At 26.1% G+C, this 23,583-nt stretch overlaps 1 protein-coding gene across 1 annotated transcript in view; it reads right to left on the bottom strand.

Moving 5' to 3' along the window:
* LOC136090318 (ubiquitin carboxyl-terminal hydrolase 39-like) overlaps positions 1 to 23,583 on the bottom strand; it is a 52,903-nt gene that overhangs the window by 5,864 nt on the left and 23,456 nt on the right. Inside the window, exons 7-16 of the mRNA XM_065816778.1 lie at positions 19,445 to 19,522; positions 19,309 to 19,373; positions 19,104 to 19,149; positions 18,955 to 19,019; positions 18,609 to 18,686; positions 18,372 to 18,452; positions 15,048 to 15,109; positions 14,765 to 14,871; positions 14,601 to 14,641; positions 513 to 599 (exon numbers count right to left, since the gene is read on the bottom strand). Of these exons, the coding sequence (XP_065672850.1) occupies positions 513 to 599; positions 14,601 to 14,641; positions 14,765 to 14,871; positions 15,048 to 15,109; positions 18,372 to 18,452; positions 18,609 to 18,686; positions 18,955 to 19,019; positions 19,104 to 19,149; positions 19,309 to 19,373; positions 19,445 to 19,522 (710 nt within the window). The remainder of the gene's footprint in view (positions 1 to 512; positions 600 to 14,600; positions 14,642 to 14,764; positions 14,872 to 15,047; positions 15,110 to 18,371; positions 18,453 to 18,608; positions 18,687 to 18,954; positions 19,020 to 19,103; positions 19,150 to 19,308; positions 19,374 to 19,444; positions 19,523 to 23,583) is intronic.

Genomic DNA, 23,583 nt, shown 5'->3' with positions numbered 1-23,583 from the left:
CCAAGCTTGAGCTACTCTTCCATTATTGTAAAGTTGCATCTCTTTCTCTTTTCTACAAATAGTAATCATGGTTGCTGCATCAAACAAGCTATCATCTCTAGCTCCATCAACAAAACTCACTTTACCTTGAATCATCATTCAGCCAAGACGCTTCTATAAAAAAACTTTTATTTATCTAGTTTTTTTACATGCACATTTCTCTCCCATTTTCATGTTTTCCTGACTACAAGTTTACAACTTTACAAGTCTTCTGTTGTCTTGCTCTTTAACTCTATTATTTTTTTCTAGTAACTCCAAACGTAATAATGTTTGCTTGCAGCCTTGTTGGGAGTGAGTTAGTTGGAAGTCCTGTGAAAACTAGAAAGAACTTTTACACATCTAGCTAAGTTTGCAATTAATATAAATAATTCAATAAAAATCCATACCTATACCAGGTCAATAAATCACTGTGTATAACACAGTAACATTTGCAGCATTTAACTTTTAGTTTTAAAACTAACAATAACAATTACCTGAATATAACTTTCTGATAAAGTAATCATAGGTGGTAAAATATCTTTTACATGAAGATCTTGCAGCTCATACCACTCTTTATTGCCCTTTAACATAAACAAAATATTTTAACTCTTAAGTAAATTTTATTTTATCAATTTTTGTTAACTTTTATTTGATTTCTATAAGTTACATTTGATTTAAAAAAATATAACACTACTTCAATAAAGATGTCAATTCTGAAAAAAACTGATGACATTATCATGATGCAATATACAATGTACAATATACATGCAAGATGCCATCTTTACAATATAAAGCAAAAAAAAAAAAAAAAATTGATGGCAACTTTGCAATATAAAGCAAAATAAAAATAAATGATTTAAAATGAATTAACAAAATGCTTTAATAAATAACCACAACTTATGCAATTTTAATATTTGTTAACTTTGAAACCTTAAAAACTATAAACTTCGGGAAACAAATAAAAAATTAAAAAACCACATCTAGAGCAAAATTACCATCGAAAGCTTACAAGCTCCTCCTTTCATTTCAACTAAATTTGAGAATTTGAACTAGAATTTTTTCTTAGATAAAATATCTTCACAATGGCTAAGAAGCCTTACCTACCTCAGTCTGCAAAAAATTTTGATGAGACTACTGTTAAGAATCAATTTTCACCAATCATAAAGTACTATTGTTTATTTTTTAATTATTTTTAAATACTTAATAGTATTTACAACAGTCCTAACAACAGTTTCAGATAATTTAGTTTCACAATACTCACCTTCAATCAATAAATAATTATTTTAGATAAGTTATAAAAAATACACACTAAATAGTTTTCACTTTTTTTTTTTGGTGCATATTCAATGGATTTAAAAAAAAAATAATTATTTTTTGATATTTTAAAACATGAAGCCTAAGTGTATATATATATATATATATATATATATATATATATATATATATATATATATATATATATATATATATATATATATATATGTAATGACTTCTTTATATTTTAAGTGCATACACTTAAAATATAAAGAAGTCATAACTATCATGCAAGGATACATAGTGTGCTATCAGCATGAAAAAATATTTCCTATTATAAGCACGCAATTTGTCAGGGAATTTAACTTATTTATATATTTTTTATTATATATATTTTTTTACTCAGGACTTGACAAATTTTTTTTTTTGGACCAATGTTGACATAAGGCTCAATATTTATTGGCGCATGACTAAAGTCTTCTCTGTTTGTAATTTTTATATTGTGATTTACCAAAATTATATTGTAAAAATATATCACATGTTTATATACAGTGGCGAGCAAAATAATAGGTGTGAATAATAAATTTCACTTAAATTGACATTTTACAGTATATTTTATAAAGTGACATCTAGGAACTGATTGCTACACAAATTATGCTTATTTTATTATTACAGAGAGCAGTATATTTCCAATTTCTTACAAATTTATGAGGGGAATACCCTATTTGTTTATTTAACCTACAAATTTGGTGGAGCAAAATAATAGGTGTGTGTTTATTTTAACCTGTTTGCTGTAGGATTATAAACATTTTATTATTTTTGTTTGTTGTTGATATAAAGGTAAGGTCAATATTTATGCAACTTATATAAAATAATATTAGAAATATTATTTTATATAAGTTATTATATTTTATATAATATTTCTAATCGCTAAAGCTATCTTTAAAGCTGATCTTCAATATTTCTCTAAATTATCATTATCATAAACAATATAATCATAGAATATACATTTGTTTATAAATAGTATGTAACTTTTGTACTTTTTTAAATCTGTTTTCAGAATTACTGTAGTTTATATTTTCAAAATGCTAGGTAATGAAACATTTTCTATTTTGTAGAAGATGTATTACAATTGTAATCATACTAAACTAACATTTTTTTTTAACTTTAAATATCATTACTTTGTCAAGAGTTTTTTTTAACTTTAAATATCATTACTTTGTCAATTCTTATCAAAATTCTCAAGACTTGGTATCAATAGACAGGTCTTAAAAAGTAGAATAAAGATACATAAAGTATGCAAGGCGTTAGAAGGGCGTCTATAACACCCTCTAATATATTCAAAATCGAGGTTTTTTTTAAAGAAAATTTCTCAGAATTCCTTTAATACATACCTGATGCACGAACAACCTTTTAAACAACACTAAATTCATTATAAACAAAATTTTACAAAATAGATATGCAGAATTAAAGTTAAACTATTCATTCAAAAAAAATCTATGTTGATAAAAAATTTCTAAAAAAATAACGCAGCAAAACATTTTCATGCTATGCCACTTTGAAAAATACTGAACAAAGTGTGACACAAAATTTGGTTGAAGAAGTTCCGTTAAGATCGGATTTACGCGTACCTATTAAAGGATTACAGGTTTTATAAAGTTTATTTTACTAACAAACTTTTAAAAAACTTTAAATGAGCTTCTTTTTTTGTTTTGTTTCAATTTAAACATTTTTTTTAAATTCAAAATGTTTAAAATCAAATAGCAATATTATAATTTGTTTTTATGTCACAGCTTATATGTTTTAAAAGGTTTAAATTTATAATTTATCTTTATTTTTAGTTTAATAATTTGTGTTTATCTATACTATATCTATATCATCTTGATACTATGAAGTTATACGGTTACCTAAGCAGTGTTTTAAAACAAAACTTGTTTAATTAGTTACTAAGGTGTTGTAAAGTTGCAGTTTGTATTTTTCTATTTAGATATGAAGATAATGAAAATATTAAGCTGCATGTTACATTTTAAATGCATTATAGTTTTTGTAATCAATATTTTTAATCAAATTACAAATTTTTTTGAATTAATATTTCAATGAAAAAGTTTCATTTGATGGTATAAAAATTTTATGTGATTTTGTTATTTATTATAAAAGATTTGTCACTCATTTTAAGTTGGGTTTTATAATTATAGTTAATTGAAACAAATGGCACCACTAGTAAAGTCATCAGTAAGTTGATTTTTCTTTTTATTACCTATTATATTGGTGAATTTTTAAATTTTACTTCTTTATTTCCAAAATTTTTAATTTAAATTTAAAAATTTTGGTTGGTAAATTAAAAAACTTGGTTAAATTTTCTTTACTTCTTTATTTCCATTATATCTAGGTTGAATCATGATTCTAATGTCTTACAGTAACTAACTTTTACAGTTAAGATTCATATCTTAGATCTTTAAGTTAAAATAGTTAAACTATTTTCTATATTTTTTTATTATATCTAATATATGATAATTTGACCTAATCAGAAAACCAGTCCATGCAATTTATTAATGGATAAATTTTATTATGTTTTTTTTTTTTTTAAAACTAAAATGATTAATGTAATTAATTAATCTCAGTCTTTTTATAGATGTTTTTTATATGATTTATAGATATTTTTTATAGATATAGAATATAGAATTTTTTAATAACACATTATCTACACAAAATTACCAATAATATATGATTTTATATTATTGATAATTTTGTGTAGATAATGTGTTAAACCATGGTGGAAATGATCACTAATTACTAATGGTATTAGTAGCGATTTAAGTAATAAGATTTTTTTTTCTTATTTTCTTTTTGAACATCTTTATTTCCAATAAGGCTGCAAGCAATTACTATTAGAGCTGAAAGTAACTGGAAGAAAAAAAAAGAAGTATATAGAGCAAGCTAAAAATTGACAGACGACTTAAAAGATTACAAATTATATGAATCTAGAACACAAATTAAAGGAAGCAAATTCCAAAGAACTGATTTTTGAAGAAAAAAACTAGACAAATAAGAATTTTTGGAGAATTTAGGAACATTCACAGTAAAAGGATGAGACTTAATAGAATGACAGGTTACAGGAGACTGAATTTTAGTAGATGGCATGCTAGCTCTTTAAAGCAGTGCCCATTATAGTATTTATAAAAAAGAGAAAGAGAAGCAACATTATGATGATGTGATAATGATTGGAGGTTGGCTGCAAAAGCAGGTCCAACTATGTTTACCATGCATTTTTGCACCTTGTCTAAAAAAGAAAGGAAACCATTGAAAAATCCACCCCAGATATGGCAACAGTATTCCATACAAGAACAAATTTAAGATTTAAAAAGATAAAGAATAGAATCCTGAGTAAGATAAAGACAAGCACCATAAAGAGATGCAACCTTGGTGGATACTAATTTTGTAATTGATTTGATATATTGATATAAGAAAGACCAGAAGTAAGAGTTAATCATAGAAGATGAAGGGTAGATAACTTATCAATCACATTACCGTTCATAAATATAGAAAGATCTACAATATTACGATAATGATATACGGAAAAAAATGAGATTTATCTGAGTTAAAGTTCACCAGCCATAAGAGTCCCATGCTGTAGCAGAAGTGAGATCCTTTTCAAGCTCAAATGCCCCCTCCAAGAAATCAGAGAGTGCTGGCTTCTTATCAAGACAAGAACAAATGGTAATATCATCAGCGAACAATGCCACCATAGATGTGAGAATTTCAGGAATATCAATAATGTCAACTAAAAAGAGTATAGGCCAAAAAACCTTTTAGGAAACCCTTGAAGTTACAGGATATAAAGAACAGTAAGTGACACGGGAGCCTCTTTCTACTCCACATTTTTCACTATCTTGAGCAGTTGCTTTATTAAACATTAATCATATTTTTCATCTTTTTTACAAGAACATCTCTCTTAAGAACAAATGTTAATTTATTATTGCAAGAAACCAATGCATAAAAGTCCTGTGTGATGTTCAGCTCTGTTATTCTCATTTTACTAAATCTTGTTTTTTATCTCAGATGTTAGGTTCTAGAGACTTTTGGTTAGTCTTCAATAACATTATTAACTAAAGTAAGTTTAACATTTAATCTCTAATTCATGGGTCTGATCTTTATACTTCTCCACAGAATGAAGCAGTTATTTGCAAAGAAATCATACTCTAGTTTGACTATTGAATATAGGCCATACTCTATTGAACTATTGAATATAGGCCATACTCTATTGTAACTTTATTATTATTAACTTATTGAATATAGGCCATACTCTATTGAACTATTGAACTCTATGACTATTGAATATAGACCATACTCTATTGAACTATTGAATATAGGCCATACTCTATTGTAACTTTATTATTATTAACTTATTGAATATAGGCCATACTCTATTGAACTATTGAACTCTATGACTATTGAATATAGGCCATACTCTTCCTGACAGTTAAACAGATTAACTGATTGTTAAACATCGAAATCACTCTGGCTTTCAATGTTAAAGTTAATTTTCAATTAAACACTTCTACAGTTTGTGCTCCAGAATAGATTTCCATCATAGTCTTAAAAAAGTGTTCTCCAGAACTCTTTTCAATTTTTGCTAAACTTTTAATTAACTTCTAAATAAGCGGTTCCATATTGTTGGCATTCCTATATTGATGAATAACAACCCTCTTACTCTTAGACAATGTCTAAAAACAAATTGTAAATGTAACCAGACCTGCTTTATCTGCCAAGCTTGAGCCATTCTCCCATTGTTGTAAGGTTGCATTTCTTTCTTTTTTCTACAATTACAATCATGGTCAATGCCCAAACAAGCTATTATCTCTATAAGGATAAACCAAAACTCATTCTTGCTTGGTTATTTACTCAACAAGTTGCATACTTTTACTGTATCTGTCCCTTCATGCTATAAAAACTTTTATTAATCCAGTTTTTTACCTTGCACAGCAAAAAAACCTTACAACTCTTGGCCATGTTTTTCTTTTTTATACAACTTACAACTTTTTAAGTCTTCAGTTATATGTTTCCTTGTTTTTAAACTTATTCTCTATTTTAAAGTGACTCATAACTTAATAGTGGTTAATTACAAAAGTAAATTGGAGTTTAAAAATATATAAATGTATGCCAGTATTTAATAAATAGTATAAAATTATAATACATTGTTATTTAGCAGGGAGTTGTTAGCCCCGGCTATCAAACCCTGCTAAATCTTATAATATACTCATTTTTAGCCAAGGACAGGGCCCCAAAGGAAGAGAGCTTATGGAGAAGAGCAGCATGCCAAACTTTATCAAAAACTTTAGAAATGTCAAGAGCAATGGCCTTAGCCTCTACACATCTATCTAATGCCCAATAAAATCTATCAGTTATTACCATAAACAAATCAGCAGTAAAACGAGAAGATCAAAATCCATATTGATGATCAGAAAGTAAGTTATTAGATTTAAGATGAGAGATTAGGTGTTTGTTAATTAAAGACTCAAAATCTATCTTGCTCAATCAATACTATCTTGCTCATGATAGTAAGAAGACTAATGAGACCGTAGTTAGACTAGTCAGATTGCTCTCTAAATTTTTTGAAAATAGGGATAACAGATGCCGCTTTCCAGCAGGCTGGAAAACAAGATTCTGATGAGCACCTGTTAAATAGTTTTGGAAGTACAGATGACAGCTCCGGAGAACACTTCTGCAAGACTATAACAGGTATGTTGTCCAGACCACAAGCTGTAGAAGAGTCTAAACAGGAAATTACTTTGGATACAGAAGCTAGAGTGATAAGAAAGTCAAGCAATGGACTAATGGTGAGGTGGAATAACAGATTTGCCTGTAAGATTGATGAAAAGAATAATAGAGAGATTCTGATGATGAAAAGGAATGAGATAATAGAGAGATCAAACCCTGATCAGACGCACCTAAGGGTAAATGTGAAGAAACTGAGCACTGACTAGGATCAGAAACAAGACATAAGTCGAGTAGAGAAGGTAAATGATTCGAGTTGTCTGGAAAGCAAGTTGGAAAGTTGACTATTTGAGTCAGAAATTGAGAAAGACAAAAGTTGTGGGCCTTAACGCCTGCAGAGTCACTGACACTAGAGCCAAGCCATTCAGTGTGATGAGCATTAAAGTCACCAACAACAATGATATTGGCTGATGGATAAAGAGAGAGGACTTGGTCAATTTGATCAGAAATAACATCGAGTGCAATCTTGAGATGAAGGAGAGTGATATAGAACAAAGAGTGATAGAGTGAAGTGATACTTAACGAAAGCATATAAAAGCACATAAAAGAATAGTCATCGCTATTAATAAACCTAAGCGGTAACAAAGGACTCCAAATATGACCTCGACAATGCACATGCAAGTAAATTGAATTCCATCTTTTAAAAATTTAAGTGTTATTTTAGATTAATCAATTTTGCAGTAGCAATGGCAGTAACAGTATTAACAACAGCAACAGATAAATTGATTTGTAGTGTTATGTCATTACTTCTTTTATCATATCATGATTGCTTTTTTCACTTATAATTTATTTTTAGATTTATTCTTCAATGGTTATTAAGCATATTGCAGAATGAAAAGAGGGCCCGCATCCTATAAATGGGCCCAATTTTGTCGCAAATTCCACCTCCTTTTAATAGGTGAGTAACCCACTTAGAAAGCAAAATATGGAGAGAGGAGAGAGAAACATTACATTACAACTATAATTTAAATGTTTTTTGTAAATATATATTTTTCTTTTTATATTTTGTTTTCTTATTTTGTGTACATATAATATTTTGCATATATATATATATATATATATATATATATATATATATATATATATATATATATATATATATATATATATATATATATATATATATATATATATATATATATATGTATATATATATATATATATATACATATATATATATATGTAAATTATGTTAGTGTATTTTACAAATAGAGTGTTCAATGTTATTAAAGAACAGAGCAATAATAAATTAGTAAAAAACACTTATCAAACTGTTATCTTCTACTTTAAGTTTCACCATTGCTGGATCATTGACTCTTCCTGATGATCCAACAATGGTGAAACTTAAATATATATATATATATATATATATATATATATATATATATACATATATATATATATATATATATATATATATATATATATACAAATATATATATATATATACACACATATATATATACAAATATATATATATATATATATATATATATATATATATATATATATATATATATATATATATATATATATATATATATATATTCAAATATATATATATATACATATATATATACAAATATATATATATATATATATATATATATATATATATATATATATATATATATATATATATATATGTATTGTATATGTATTGTATATATATAATTATAAATAATAAAATTTAATTTTGTTAAATGTTTTATTAAAAAAAAAATTTTTTTCTTCTTTTTTATTGATAAGAATTTGTATTGCATTGTTTTTAAACAAATTTTGTTGAAAAGATATAATTGCTCCTTTTTCTGAACAATATGTTTTTTTATTTGTTAAAAAGTTACATATTTTGTTTCTTTTTCCTAATACTTGAGATTTTGTTAATTGTATATATGTATATATGTATATATATATATATATATATATATATATATATATATATATATATATATATATATATATATATATATACACACACATATACATAAACACTAATTGAAAATAAATAAAATAAATATATATATACACAAGCTGAAAAAAAAGTCTCCTTTGATTTGGTTTTGACTTATTTATCATGATCCTTTTTTGACTTCTGTTTAACACTGACCACATTTTTTATTGCAGCCATTTTAGCAGGAGGCTCTTTTATAGCAGCCTTTTTAGCAGGAAGCTTTTTTAGCAGCCTTTTTAGCAGGAGGCTCCTTTATAAACTGAAATAATAATAATAAAAAAGTTTACATTCATGGTTCTTTACTAATAATATGAATACTAATCTAAGGTAAACACCAATTAAATAATAATAGCAATCATATAATAATAATAAAGTAAATTAAACGACGAGGATTATAATAATATCAACAATACTATTTAATACACAAATAACAATAATAACAAAAAGTAATAACAATCTATTATAAGCCTAATATTTTAATTAGATTATTTTTTTATCAAATAGTCAAAAAGACGGCTTTTAAATTGTGAAATAGAGTTGAGTGATTGAAAATGAAAAGGTACATTATTCTACGATTTTACGCATTGGTTTGTAATTATCATCATATTTTACCAAACAGCGGATTGGGATAGATAATTTAAAGTTACTAAAAGGTCGAAGGTAATAATAAGAACTTCTTTTAGTGGTAAAAAAATTAGACAATGACAAAGGGAGGTTTACTTGTTTATGATTCCAGACAAATGGACAATTTAATAGATGAACAAGATTAAATAATTTGAGTATTTTTGATAGAAAGTAAAGGATGCCATCACCAGATTATTAACATTATCTGGTGATGTAATAAGAGCAATGTGGCGTTTTGAATGAGTAGGTTTGCTTTTTTTTCCAGAGAAGATACAACAGTCTTTGAAATAGATAAATTTGGGTCTCTCTGGTGAATTGTTGCTTTATTAAAAACCTCTGTTTTTTTTATATTCGAAGTCTTTCACTGGGTTTCTTAGGGGATGCGAACCGCAATGGTAAAATGCATTAACAATCAATCCTCTTTTTGTAAGTATGTTAGGCCATATTTTGTTAAAAATAATGTGAAAGTTACAACAAGGCAAAGAAATAGCATCATTTTCAGCTAAGTAATTAGACAAGGCCTCATACCACATGTTTAACTGCTTTATTAACACATGTGTCAAGTGGTTGAAGGCGATGTGTACTATGAAGTGGAATCCATATTATTTCAATATCCTCTATTGCTAATTCAATTGCTTCAATAGTCACATGACTTTTGTGGCCATCCGAAAATAACAATACTTTTTCCCATTCACTTTTGTACAAAACTCATGACAACAAAACACACCAAATGATGTAAATAGTCAATAAAAATCTCTTGATTAATATATTTACGCTTTTACTGCAATGTACTTTTGTACCCAAAGAAAATTTAGATGCATCTGGAACTTTTGTTCTCTTAAATATGAAAAATGGCGGTAAGCTGTCTCATGCTGCATTGACAGTGGCCAGTTATGTTGTTATTGTGCCATGTTCACCAATATTAAATTTTGTACCTCACGAGAGCCCTTTAATGTTTGAACATGATTATCATTAAATGCTTCTGCTCTTGCTCAATAAAGCCCTTCAGGAATTCTCAGTGTCATCTGAGTATGCCTTTTTTGGAATGAGAGAAACCAATCATGTGATGCAAAACATTTATTATGCCAACTTTTTGGAAAGGACTTGTGTAATAAATGACATCTACACAAGCTTTTGGCATGAAAATAAGCAGCAGATCTTAACCGCATTATTGTGAGAGGAAACCCTCTATCGGCCATATAAAGCAGTTTTTGAACAAGAGTTTCTTCTGGTTTAAAAAAAAAATTGTTTTACCACTTATAGAATGTGTTTGATGTTTTCTCGGTAATCAATCATCATTGTACGTGGAATATTAAATAGTTTTGCTGCAGTTGATATAGTTTATCCATCTGTAATGGTTTGCAGAGCAGCCTGAATAATTTCTGCATTATAATTTTTTTGTTGCTTTGGTTTATAATTACGTACCATCTATAAATTTTAAAATGAAAATTAATGTCATTAAAATCCACTGTTATTTAAAATTAAGTACATCATTATAAAATTTTATTTAAAAAAATATATATATATATAAAATAGTCAAAAAATTTAACATACATACTTATGTATATCTACAATACATACATATGCATATTTGTTATTTTATTATTATATATAAAAACATATTATTCTTATATTTTTTATATTGGTATGTATATATATATATATATATATATATGTATATAATAAGTGCTCTATATTTTTCTATGAATAATACATATATCTATAATAAATACTATAACAAATACTTATGATGTATATTTTATACTAAACACACATTTTATACTATATACTTACTATTTACTATGTATAATATTTGTAGTAAAAAGTACTATACACATTTTTTAAATATTAACTATTCTAATAATATTTAATAAAATTTCAATAGTATTTTAACAATATTTAATATTAATACATATAATAAATATGTATAAAAAGTATATAATATGTATATTTTATATATTTATTATATATACCTTTCAGACTATACATTAAAATAAGATTCTTTACATGTTTACATCAAAGTCGCTTTTATAATTAAAACTTCAAAAAGTTAAAAAGCGAACTGTAAATTAATATACTCTGAAAAGCCTTTCTCTTATAAATAAAATCTAAAGCTTTAAAGTGCATTTTAAGCACCATTTGATTTACTTTCAAACAGCGCTTGGTAGTTTAAAAATTTATGTGATGAAACAACCTAATTTAATTTCAGTATTATCTTTTTTTTATTGACAAAGTTAATTTTGCTAATAAACATAGTAACTTAAATTGCTATTTTAAAAATACTGACATCGATCAATCAAAAAATATATACTTTGTTTTCAAAACATTGCGTATTTTGATTATTTTTCAATGATTGGCATTTAAGCAGAAAAATATTTTTTCAACTTCAATGTTTACTTGCAATATTTAGAGGATAATCGAAGCTAAATATATAAAACATTTATCTAATAATATTCTACAAATATTAGTTGAAAAAGTTTTGACAAAACCTAGTAAATAGATTTCTTAGGTTTTAGTCATTATTATTTAAAAGCTGAGTTGCATAGTGAATTTGTATAAGCTGAGTTGCAGGGTGAATTTGTCACGGATTTGCTCTGTGACAAATTCACCCTGCCTTACCCTATATATATATATATGAATATATATATATATATGAATATATATATATATATATATATATATATATATATATATAAATTAGTAGAAAATCACTTTTTTTTCATTTAACACTGTGTTTCATCAAAAAACACTCATCAGAAATGAATGATCAAATTAATAAAACTTCAATTTATACCAAAAGTTAAATTACAGGAAGTGGCAAATGACTTAACTACTGTAAATTTTCACACATTTGTGGAATTTGCTGACACTATTATAAAATAAATTGTTTAGAAATGATTACTTATGCTTTTTAAAAAATATATTTTTTTAAAGGGGATTTAATGTAACTATTGTTTGAGCTCATTTATTTTTATAGTTTTTTAGGAAAAACTTATTTTTCTGCCTGTATTTAAAAATTAATTCTGACTTTTTGTTCAATAAACTTTCTTGGTTTGCATGTGTAATTATTTCAAATTTTTCTTGTAGGCATAGTATACATTTTTTGGAAATATTGCTATATGCAGGCGCTGTTTTAAGGATGGACCGATTCAGTATAAAATCATCAATATTTTTATCCTTTAATACCCATATATATTTTGAAAGCGTGGTGTCTTTTGAATACTTTTTATTTTTAAAAGCTTGCTTATGATTGGCAAAACATTTTTTCCATTCACCCAAGAATGTACCTGATAAACAACATATTGTTATGCCAATATGTTGTTTATCAGGTACATTCTTAGAAGAAACAACATTTTTTTCAAAAATAAAAAGTAATTTTAAAAACGCTTTTCCAATATTTGTTGAAACATTTTCGCTGTACGGAGCGTACTGTACTGTTCAACCAAATCATATTTCTATTTCTATTTCGCTTTTTTGCAGTTTTCGTTTCAAATTTAAGCTTGAAATTTTTAAATCCGCTTTTTTAAAGAGCATCTTCATACACGCGTTTGGAAGAGTTAAAAATATTTGGTTTGGTCTATTGTTAATTGAAATAAAAATTTGTTTTAAAATTAGTGGGGGATTATTTGAATTTATATTAATATAGGATAATTCATCAATAGGTTTTTTATAAGGCCTATAAGAATTTTCCAGGAGGTTAAACGTGACATCAAGAAAATTCACAATTTTTAAATCAAAGTTTATTTCAATTTGGAAGCCAAAGTTTTTGAAAATTTTTAAAATATTTTTTCTGGTTCTGTCAAGTTGGCCCTGATTTTATTGCATTATTATTAAACCATCATCGTGATACAAGTCTAATTTATTAAAATGAACTATTTTAGCTAGGGAATTTAAAATATACAAGCCTACAAATTCACAAATTTCTGCTCCGTTGTAACTTCCCATTGTTACATCAAAGCATTCCTGCGTGGTTTTTTCTTCCAGATCTTGTTATTAATATAGAGTAAAGTTTTTCTGCAATGTTTAATTAGACGAAGATGTTTAGACATTCTTCCTGATGAACCTACTGATGGTTAAACATGCTGTTGAAGACAACTAAAAATTAGATAAGTGTTTTTACTAAATTATTATTGCTCTGTTTTTTAAGAACATTGAGCACTCTATTTGTAGAATACGCTAACATAATTTATATATATATTTTTTTTCTTCAGGACTCTAGATTTGAAAGTCAAAAAAAATATTTCTTCCTAGTTTTTGGTATCCAGAAGCTCTAAAAATATAAAAAAGCTTATGGACTACTACTGGGAAAAAGAAAAGAAAGATTTTCATGTAAGAGGAACAATCAATTTTTATACTGGAGTCCTTAGGTATAATGGCGGCAAGGACTACAGGACTTCGAGCTTAAAAACAATAAGTTCCAAATGATTAAATCTCACGAATTTTCAAAAATTCTTGATACCAGAGACCACAAAAAAAAAATAGAAATATATAAGTGGGAGTCTTTTTGGGACTCTGCATTCCTGATGCAGAGTTTCAAAAAGTCACTTTATTACTGTAAAAATTTTATATAACAAGCAAATGACTTTCAATACTTTCAACTTGATAGTATGACTATAAGAGTGTCATTTTATTTCTTTCAATACTTAAAAACCTAAATTACTAGACAAACTGGAGTGTTCATGTGGAAAATTTTATGTAGGTGAAACAAAGTTCATGGATTTGACACACATTTGCCGAAATTAAAGACATATTTTTGAAGAAAAATAGAAAAATTTGCCCATGGCAGGGCACTTAGTTTGATTTTATATTAACCAATTTTAAATATTTGACAATTTAATTTGATACTGTCAAATGATTTTGAACATACCAATGGTAAATTAAAAAAAAATATTAAGTGTATTTTGGTACTTTTTTTCTGTTTATACATCTTAAGTGATAGTTAAGTTTGAATTATAGAAAATGATTAAATAAATAAAACCTTATGATGGACATGAACACGATATGTTCCCTTTCCAGATCCTAACAAAATAAAAAAGATTTTAAAGATAAACTGAAATACTAAAAAAAAAACAATTACAAAAATACATTTGTGCAACATTAAAATTGAAAAAAAAAAAAAAAAAATCTAAACAGTTTCCTGACCTGGTTCCCCGTCATGAGAAATATTAGCTATAAGATCGTAACAGGTATCCTTGTTATTTTCAAGGACCACTTTGTCATCTAACAAAAATTCTTTCATATCCAATCCTCTAAAATTTTTTATTAATTAAAAAAATATATATACTAATAAAATAAAAAATTGTTACTTTCAAGGTTTTTTTAATCTTTCGTACCCATTAACCAAATTGAATACTCACTAAGAAAATATACAACAGTTGAATTTTTCATTTCTATATGATTTGGAGAAAAAAATTTAAAAACTCACTTAACCGGAAAATTTACAACAGTTGGATTTTTTTCCACAAAGAACGTGTTGTTATTGAATCTCTAAATTAAAAAAAACATAAGAAAAAAAGAAAAAAACTTTTAATAAGCAATAGAGTAAAATAGAGTAAATTGATTGTAGAATGAAATAGTTATGTTTATTTTTTTGCTCTTAATTATTGGATAATCTTTTTGCAAATATTTTTAAATCACGTTGTAGAGAATACTTTTTCTGAGTTAGATGATATCAAATTTTATTTTTGAAGAAAAAAAATTTGTTATAATTTTTTGTATGCGTAATAAGATTTTTTTTTATTATTTTGAAATTTGAACTTAAAACTCTTGGAAGTTAAATTTGATATCATTGATCTTAAAAAGTTTACTGGTATAACTTATTACGCTGATCAAGAATCGTTTTTCAAAATTAAATTTGCTATTTAGAAAAAAAAGTTATGATTAAAAATGGAAAAGGAAAATTGTGGGTTTGAATGAAAAAATAAAAAGTGAGGCAATAGCTCACTTCTTAAATGCTGCTCTTTTTATTATATCTCAAGTAACCAATAAATTTCCAACTATAAATTTTTTGTGATAAAAAAATTTTTTCGATGAAGTTTTTCTGAATTTAAATGAATGACTTTTACTGACTGCTTTTATAAAATGATTCTAATGAATAAATGAAATACGCTAGTTACTTTCTTGTTAAATGTGGTTAAATGAATTAATGAATTAAGTCTCAAGTCACCAAGCTATCTCTATAAATTTTGTGCATAAATTTCAAATGGATTATTGTTAAATATATTTATAGATTTAACAATAATCCATTTAAAATTTATATTTAGTTGGTTCAAGACATATAAAATATGCCTTGAACCAACTTGCATGCAAAGAAAAAAGAAAAACTATACACCAAAGAGCAAGTCGTGCTTGCGGTGGTTAAAGTACAAAGCGGTGAATTTTAGCTTAACAAATCTGCTAAATCATTCAGCATACCAGTAGCAACTCTTCACAGACGTGTCCAAGGCATAGGTGAAACAATTGGTAGTGGTTCAAGGGCAAGATTGTTAAAACAACTCGAATCAGTTTTGGTAGATATGCTCATCAAATTATCTGATCGGTGCTTTGGTAAAACTTTCAATAACATCATCACACTAGTTATCGATTATTTGCAACACCAAGGTCAATCTCATTTCTTTCCTAATGGTGCACCAGGAAGAGATTGGTATAACCTTTTCATAAACCGGTGGAGTCATAGGTTGAGCATCAGAGCCATAGGCAATATTTCATCACTCAGAGCCGCTTATTGCACGCAAGAAATAGTAGCAAAGCATTTCAACACACTGCAAAGAGAATTCAACTTAGCAGGTATCAATGAAAACACTCTGTGTCATTTGTGGAATTTTGATGAAATTAGCTTCTCTGGTGATCAAGTTGAGCAAAATATAGTTTGCTGGCATGGTGCAAAACAACCATTGAAACTGGTTGGCAACAATGAAAAAATCCATTATACAGTTGGAAATTGCATTAATGCTGCTGGTAATCGTTTTGCTCCATACATTATCTTTAAATCAAAAAAACGTCTGTAAAGAGATTGGTGTTTAAGTGGTCTAAATGATACCATATATGTTATATCTCCATCCGGACGGATGGAAGATAAGCAATTTGTGCAGTGGCTCACTAACATATATGTTCCTGCCATTAAGAAAACTCCAGGCAATTAGTTCAATCTAACTTTAGTTATCTAATTATTTTTATCTAATTTTACATTCACAAAAGATTACATCAATCTAATTATAGTTATCTAATTTTAGGTATTCATATTTTAGTCGAAGATTGACAAGTGACACGTGTCACTTATTGAGTCATACTTAGTTGCATCGAATACAATATCGTTAATTTGCTTGCTAGCTAACTCGTCACATATTCTGCAGCCACTAGATGTCAGTGTTTATTCCCTTGCCAAAAGGGTTTGGCGCAAATTACTTCAACAGTTTTATGCAGAGACAAAGTTCAGCAACTTATCAAAAAAATGTTTTAGTCACCTGCGAAAAAAACTTTTCAGCTCTGGTGAAGTTTTACACATACCCAAATAGTCACTAAGTTTCAGAATACTGGCTTGTTTCCACTCAACATCAATAAAATCAATCAGTCAAAGATGCAAATTGCTAATACGTTTGAAACGCCATCATCTGAACCTGAGCCTTCATCATCTCAACAACCAGAATCTATGATAGTACCATCACCAATACTAGCACCAAGAACTACACTACCTCAGCCACTGCCCTCTGAATCTACACCAACATCTAGCATCAGCATATGTCACATAGCTTCAGCTCCAAAGCCACCTCAAAGGTCACATTGTCTGCAAACAACCTTCAATGTTGTAGTAACTCCGGCTAATCAAAAGGAAATTCAAAAAGAGGTTGAAAAACAACTGCAATCAACCCAATCACTTGCAGCAGCTTTTCAACAAATATTTCGTATCCAACACATTGACACACAAAAAAGAAAAAATGTAGATGCGCCAAGATTCAAAGGGGAGTGTATCAACAAACCTGAAATACTTGAAAGGTTAAAAGATGCTGAGAGCAAAAAAGAAGCAAAGCAAGCTAAAAAACAAAAATAAGCTCAGCTTTAATGACAAACAGCAAATAAACCAAGCAACAAACAGCAGCAAGTCCAACGAAAATATTAACTGCAAACAAATTTAAGTGTAAAAAGTGCCGAAAATTTTTTGGCAAAGCTTCAGCAAGTCAAAATATGGAATGGTACCAGTGTGAAAATTGTATACCAAAGCGATACATTAAAGGTGCAAAGTTTTATTGCACCAAAAAGTGCCGCCCAACTGAAAACTTAACTTAACCTCTAGCACCTCTAGTACCTCTAAACTTAACATCATCACAAGAATAAATAAAAAAATTTATTTGATTAATTTTTTAATTGTTATTGTTTCTTTAATTGTTTTTATTGATTGCTTTTTATTTTTTTAATTAAGTGTTGATTTAATTACACATATATATGCGTATTTCATTCTACCCCGAATGTCAGTGTAAAATGAAATAAACTTTTTTTTTAATCAAATAAAGTTTCATAAAAAACTTAAAAAAAAAATAATTTGATTTTTATGTATTTAAATAAAACTCAATATTCTCTACAAATTAAAAAAAAAAAAAAATTGAATCTTTTTTCCGTAAAAAAACAAGTAAATAAAATCCTTAACTATTCCATTTGACCTCATTTTAATCTATTTAGTTTAAATAAACCAAAATTTTGAGAATTTAAAACAGAATTGAGAAAAAAAGCTGATATTACATAAAAGGTATAAAACCTTAATAAAAAGGATCAAGTATTTAGGAAGCTTGGTGAGTATAAACTTCTTTACAGATATTTCATTATATGTTTTGTATTCCTAAAAAAAAATTAATATTAAATAACGAGATCAAATTATTAAACCAATGATGTGTCTTCTTTTTTAAAAATATTGTTCAATACATTAAAATTTGAATAGAATTAAAAATTTATTATTTCCTTATATGATTCTTTTTTCCTTAAATGAATCAATTACTTTTTCTTGGTGTCCATTAAACTTTTGCAAAAGATTAATTAGAGGAACTTGGGGGATAGCATTTTGTTCTAGTTCATCCTAAATGAAAAAAAAAAATTATCTAACTTTTAAAATTAATAGAATTAAAATGTTGAATAACTCCTTAAAAATTATTAAAAATGTTTAATAACTCCTTAAAAATTATTTAAAATGTTTAACAACTCCCTTAAAATAAATTAAAATGTTTAACAAACCTTGAATGAAAAAGAAACAGAGACATTCAATTTTAAATATACAATTTTTTAATAAGTTTTAAATAAAGGAAAAGCTGAAACATTTAATGTTAATATAAAAACGTTTAATAAACCTTGAATAAAGGAGACGCAGGGACATCCAATGTCAAATATAAAAATGGTGATACTGATTCCTTTTCTAGAAAAACAAAAATTATAAAAAAAGAGAAAAAGAAAAGTAAATGAAAATTACTCCTTAAAATTAATGATATTTTAAAAATACCTTTATATTCTTCACTTTCTAAAAGTTTTCTTTCAATTTCTTTATCCTGACAATTTAGATATTGTTAACAAGGTAAATAGAAGTTTTTAAAAGTGTATAGTATATTCTTATAGAAAGAAAAAATATTTATCAACTAAATTCTTCAAAAGATTATCTCCACTATCCCTTTAAATAATTTTAATTAAAATAAACAAATTAAACAAACGTCAGTAGCTGGAAGTTTTCTATAAAATTGCTTCATTTCACCACGAAAAGCTTTATAAATCACACCTAAAGGACAAATTCATACATATATAAAAAAGGGTTTAATTAAAAACTGAAATAAAAAGCTAACAACTCACTACTCTTTGATTTTTTTGTTCCATTTAATGTAAAATGCAACGCATTTATAAACCATGAAAGAAACTCAATTGGATCTCCTATAACAAGTTTTTAACTAATTATATATAAGTAATGAATTTCATTATTTTCTTCTTAAAAAGTTACCAAAATCAATTACTATAAAGATCCAATATATAAGTAAATAAACAAACAATAAAAAAATATTGTTTTAAAATATCAATAACTGCATTAAAAAAAAGTTTTCCTGCAATAAATCATTTTTATTTAAATTTTAAAGAATTCAATTTTTTAATACAGCAAGACCGTATTTTTTAATACAACACAGCAACAAATAAAAGAGTCATAACAATAACACAAATGGTGATTTTTGTGTAAAATAGTATAATACCCTAATATATTGCAAGTGTCCTTGTATTATAACAATTATTGTATACTTTTTCCATATGTAACATAATTGGAATAAATTAGAAATAATGGAACAACTTTGCCAGTAAGTTAATGGTTTTTAAAATTATTAATATATTTAACAATTTATGCAACTGCTAACCAAACAAAAAAATATATATCAAAAATATAACCTGCTTCCAAAAATGTTGACCAAACAAGAAAATGTAGAATTATTATATAAAATGTAGAACAGTCTTAAAAAAACTTAAACAAAGTTTGATATCAAAGTGTGAGACTTAAATCAACAATTAGATATGCTCTTTTATGATAGTAACATTTCAAGTTAATTGTTGCTATTGAAAACTGAAGTTGAAGCTAAATTATTCAAACAGTTTGAACTTCTTTTTGATTATTATTATTTTTTTTTTACATAAACTTTTATAAAAATTCAAAAAAATAAAAAATAAAAAATTAACAAAATTGTACAAAAATTTCAAACAATTATATTTTAACTGATAAACAAGTTGGAATTCCAGATAGAGATAGTATCCAGTTCAAATTCAAAAGAAAATCAAAAGGATCAAAATCTTTAACACCCTTAGTAAGTGAAAAATATTAAGAATATCTAATTTTCAATTTTTATCTTAAAGGTTATCCTTCAGTAGTTAATTCCAACTGCAGAAGAAACGTATCTACTACAGTGTATATAAATAAGAAATTGTTACTAGTTTTTCCTATCTTTATAGCATATGACGTTTCCAGAAATAGAATAAAAAAACAAAGAACAATAAAAACAAAGATTGCTGCCCCTGCCAAAACCATAAAAACAAAAACAAAAAACGTTATTGTGTATAAATTTGTGTTTTTGTGGTTTTTTAAAAACCAATAAAATTTAATTAGTTTCTTCAATCAAATTTAATGGTTTTCACATAAAGCAAACTTGATTTTGTCACTTTAAAAGACAAAGAGTTGTCAAGAGCTGTTTTTACCACAAACATTAAATTTAGACATCAAACTATAGGAATATTTGGAGTTTTATGTATTGTTATTGTTATTATTTTGTATTATTTCTAATAAAATTTCAAGTTAATTTTAAATAATTATAAAAAAATTTTTTCTTATAATTTTAGGTAGAGGAATTTCTCATGATTTTCTTGCAAAGTAAAGCTGTTCACAATACTATATATAAGTGAGTTAAAATATATAGAAATATAAAAATGCAGAACAAGTAACATCTGGATTGTTAAAAGGTAATATGGAACATAAAAATATTTTAAATGGAGAGCAGTTCATGTTGTCTACTAGCAGAAATCCTCTCGCTGCACAGTGGGACAAAATAGAGTTTTTTGTGCTAAAATTATTTTTTTATTTTATTTTTATTAGAATAGCTATATTTATATATAAAATGCATAAATAAAGTAATAAACATGTAATTATATAATATAAAAAAAAATTAAAAAAATATTAAATTTTGGTGAAAAATACAAAATATTTTTAATTGACAAGACAACTTTTATCAGAGTAAACATCAAAAATATTACTTTTTTTACTTTTTAATACATGTATTTGTCATAAAATAACTTTTTTAGATTTATATTTACAGAACTTACATATTATAACAGCATTGAAATATTTTGTAGGTATTCTTTGTGTACAAAACATTTTTTTTACATGTTCAGTATTTCTCATCAACTGACAATAAACTGAAGACCAATGTTTTGTTATAATTATTTTATTGCAAAAAGTAGTTAATTAAAATAATATATTTTTTTAATGAAAGTCAATAAAGTTAATTTAAAACAATAGTACCGTAAGAAAGTTGATAAATTAAAAATGCAAAATGGCATTTTGGAACACATGTTGAACTAACGTGTAAATAACCGCATAAAATAACGCTTAAATTAATATTTAATGTTTTTTTAACTAGATATTTCCTCTAATGAACATGTGTTCACCATTATGACAAATTGTCACCATGCAATGCCGACATTGATCTTTTAGTATTTTGGCACAGTCTGTTCCACTGTGCGCTGTTGCAGTTTGAGAAAATAAAATTAAGTTTAAAATAAAGAAAGTAAATCATATCTCATTCTAAACTATTATGGAGCTATCAAATGTATTAGAATTCTCTAAAAATAAAAATTACGTTCTACTTTGCGCAGGAATCTTACTTGTATAGAATCAAACATAAGTATCAAAATGACTGAATTGCAAGAAACTATTAGATACTTTATATAAATGTAAAACAGAATTTTTTGATGGTAATCAGATTATTGTGGAGATATAGTTTATGTAAAGAATACAACAGAAGTTATCAAATTTATTATTGAGGATGAGGTATTGATATTCTTAAAGCAATGGTAAGAATATCAATACCTCATATATATCTATAGAGGTGGTCAAAACTTATTAAATGTTAGAATTAATGTTTATGATCCAAAAAATCATTATTCTTCATCCAAAATATGAAGATTCTGGTGTGAAAGGCTCTATACTTTTGTGATTGTGGCGATGGTTTCAGAGGATAACAACAGTCTCAAAATATTATTTAATATTAAATTAAAATTAACTTGAAGAAGTTAATTTTAGTCTAGCATTTGGTCTAAAGTGTGCTAACAGTGCTTTTGGAATTTCAAGCCATTCTGACAAATATGCTTGTAAATACTATGAACGTTGGCTCCATGGAATCATGTTATAATCAAAATGTATGTAATGTAAAAAAAAAAAAAGATTAAAAATGCAGTAATACAAAAATTTTATAAATCCTCATTTACTATACTTAGAAGAAGATCCAAAAACTTTTCTTGAACACATTGTTCATCCACCTGAGCTCCATATTATGATATGAGTTGTGGACAAACTTTATACTTTGCTTTTATGTGATTAACCAGCTTTCTAAAACTGATTGCAAACAATACATACTATATATATATATATATATATATATATATATATATATTATATATATATATATATATATATATATATATATATATATATGTATATATATATATATATTTATATATATTTATATATATATGTACATACATAGCCTGCTGCCGGGGGCTTCAGTATACACAATAACTACCTTATTGCCTGCTGCCGCAAAGGAGTGTCGCTACATTGACTGAGGATTTAGGATGGGGAAGCAATCTTTTCTTTCATTACTCTTTTTTTTCTTCTTTTTCTGAAAAAACCGTATGCTATAAAGATAAGCAAAACTAGTAAACTTTTATCAATCTGATTATTTGATGATACGCTATAGTAGATAAAACTATATGCATAACTTATTATGTTATAACTTTGATCACAAAAATTTGATACTTTATTCTACAATTTTTATTTCAATAACAAACTTATTGGTGTTACTCATTTGTGCATGTTTGACACAGAACTCACGGCACCTGTTTAAGCTTAGAGTTAATGGAGAGAAAAAGTTTCCTACAAAACACTCGTTTTATAGGAAAATATATCAAACTAATGTAAACTTAAAATTATGTAAATGGTAAAGGTTGTTTATGGTTTAGAGTTTTACTTTTCAAACTTTTTTACAACTAAGTTGAGTTTGTGTAAAGAAAAAGGATATATGTATATATAATATCTATAGTATCTAATATCTATAATATGTATATATAATATCAATAGATAGTCTAGTTTAGAATTGTTTTGTATTGAATTAAAAAAAAAAAAAGAATTAAAAAAAGAAAGCTGACGATTTAAACCTTCAATGTGCCAACATTACCTATTTTAA

This window comes from Hydra vulgaris, chromosome 13 (assembly GCF_038396675.1).
Source record: "Hydra vulgaris chromosome 13, alternate assembly HydraT2T_AEP".
Taxonomy (NCBI): domain Eukaryota; kingdom Metazoa; phylum Cnidaria; class Hydrozoa; order Anthoathecata; family Hydridae; genus Hydra; species Hydra vulgaris.
The sequence above is the reverse complement of the archived record's forward strand: the minus strand, read 5'-3'. Positions and strand labels throughout refer to the sequence as shown.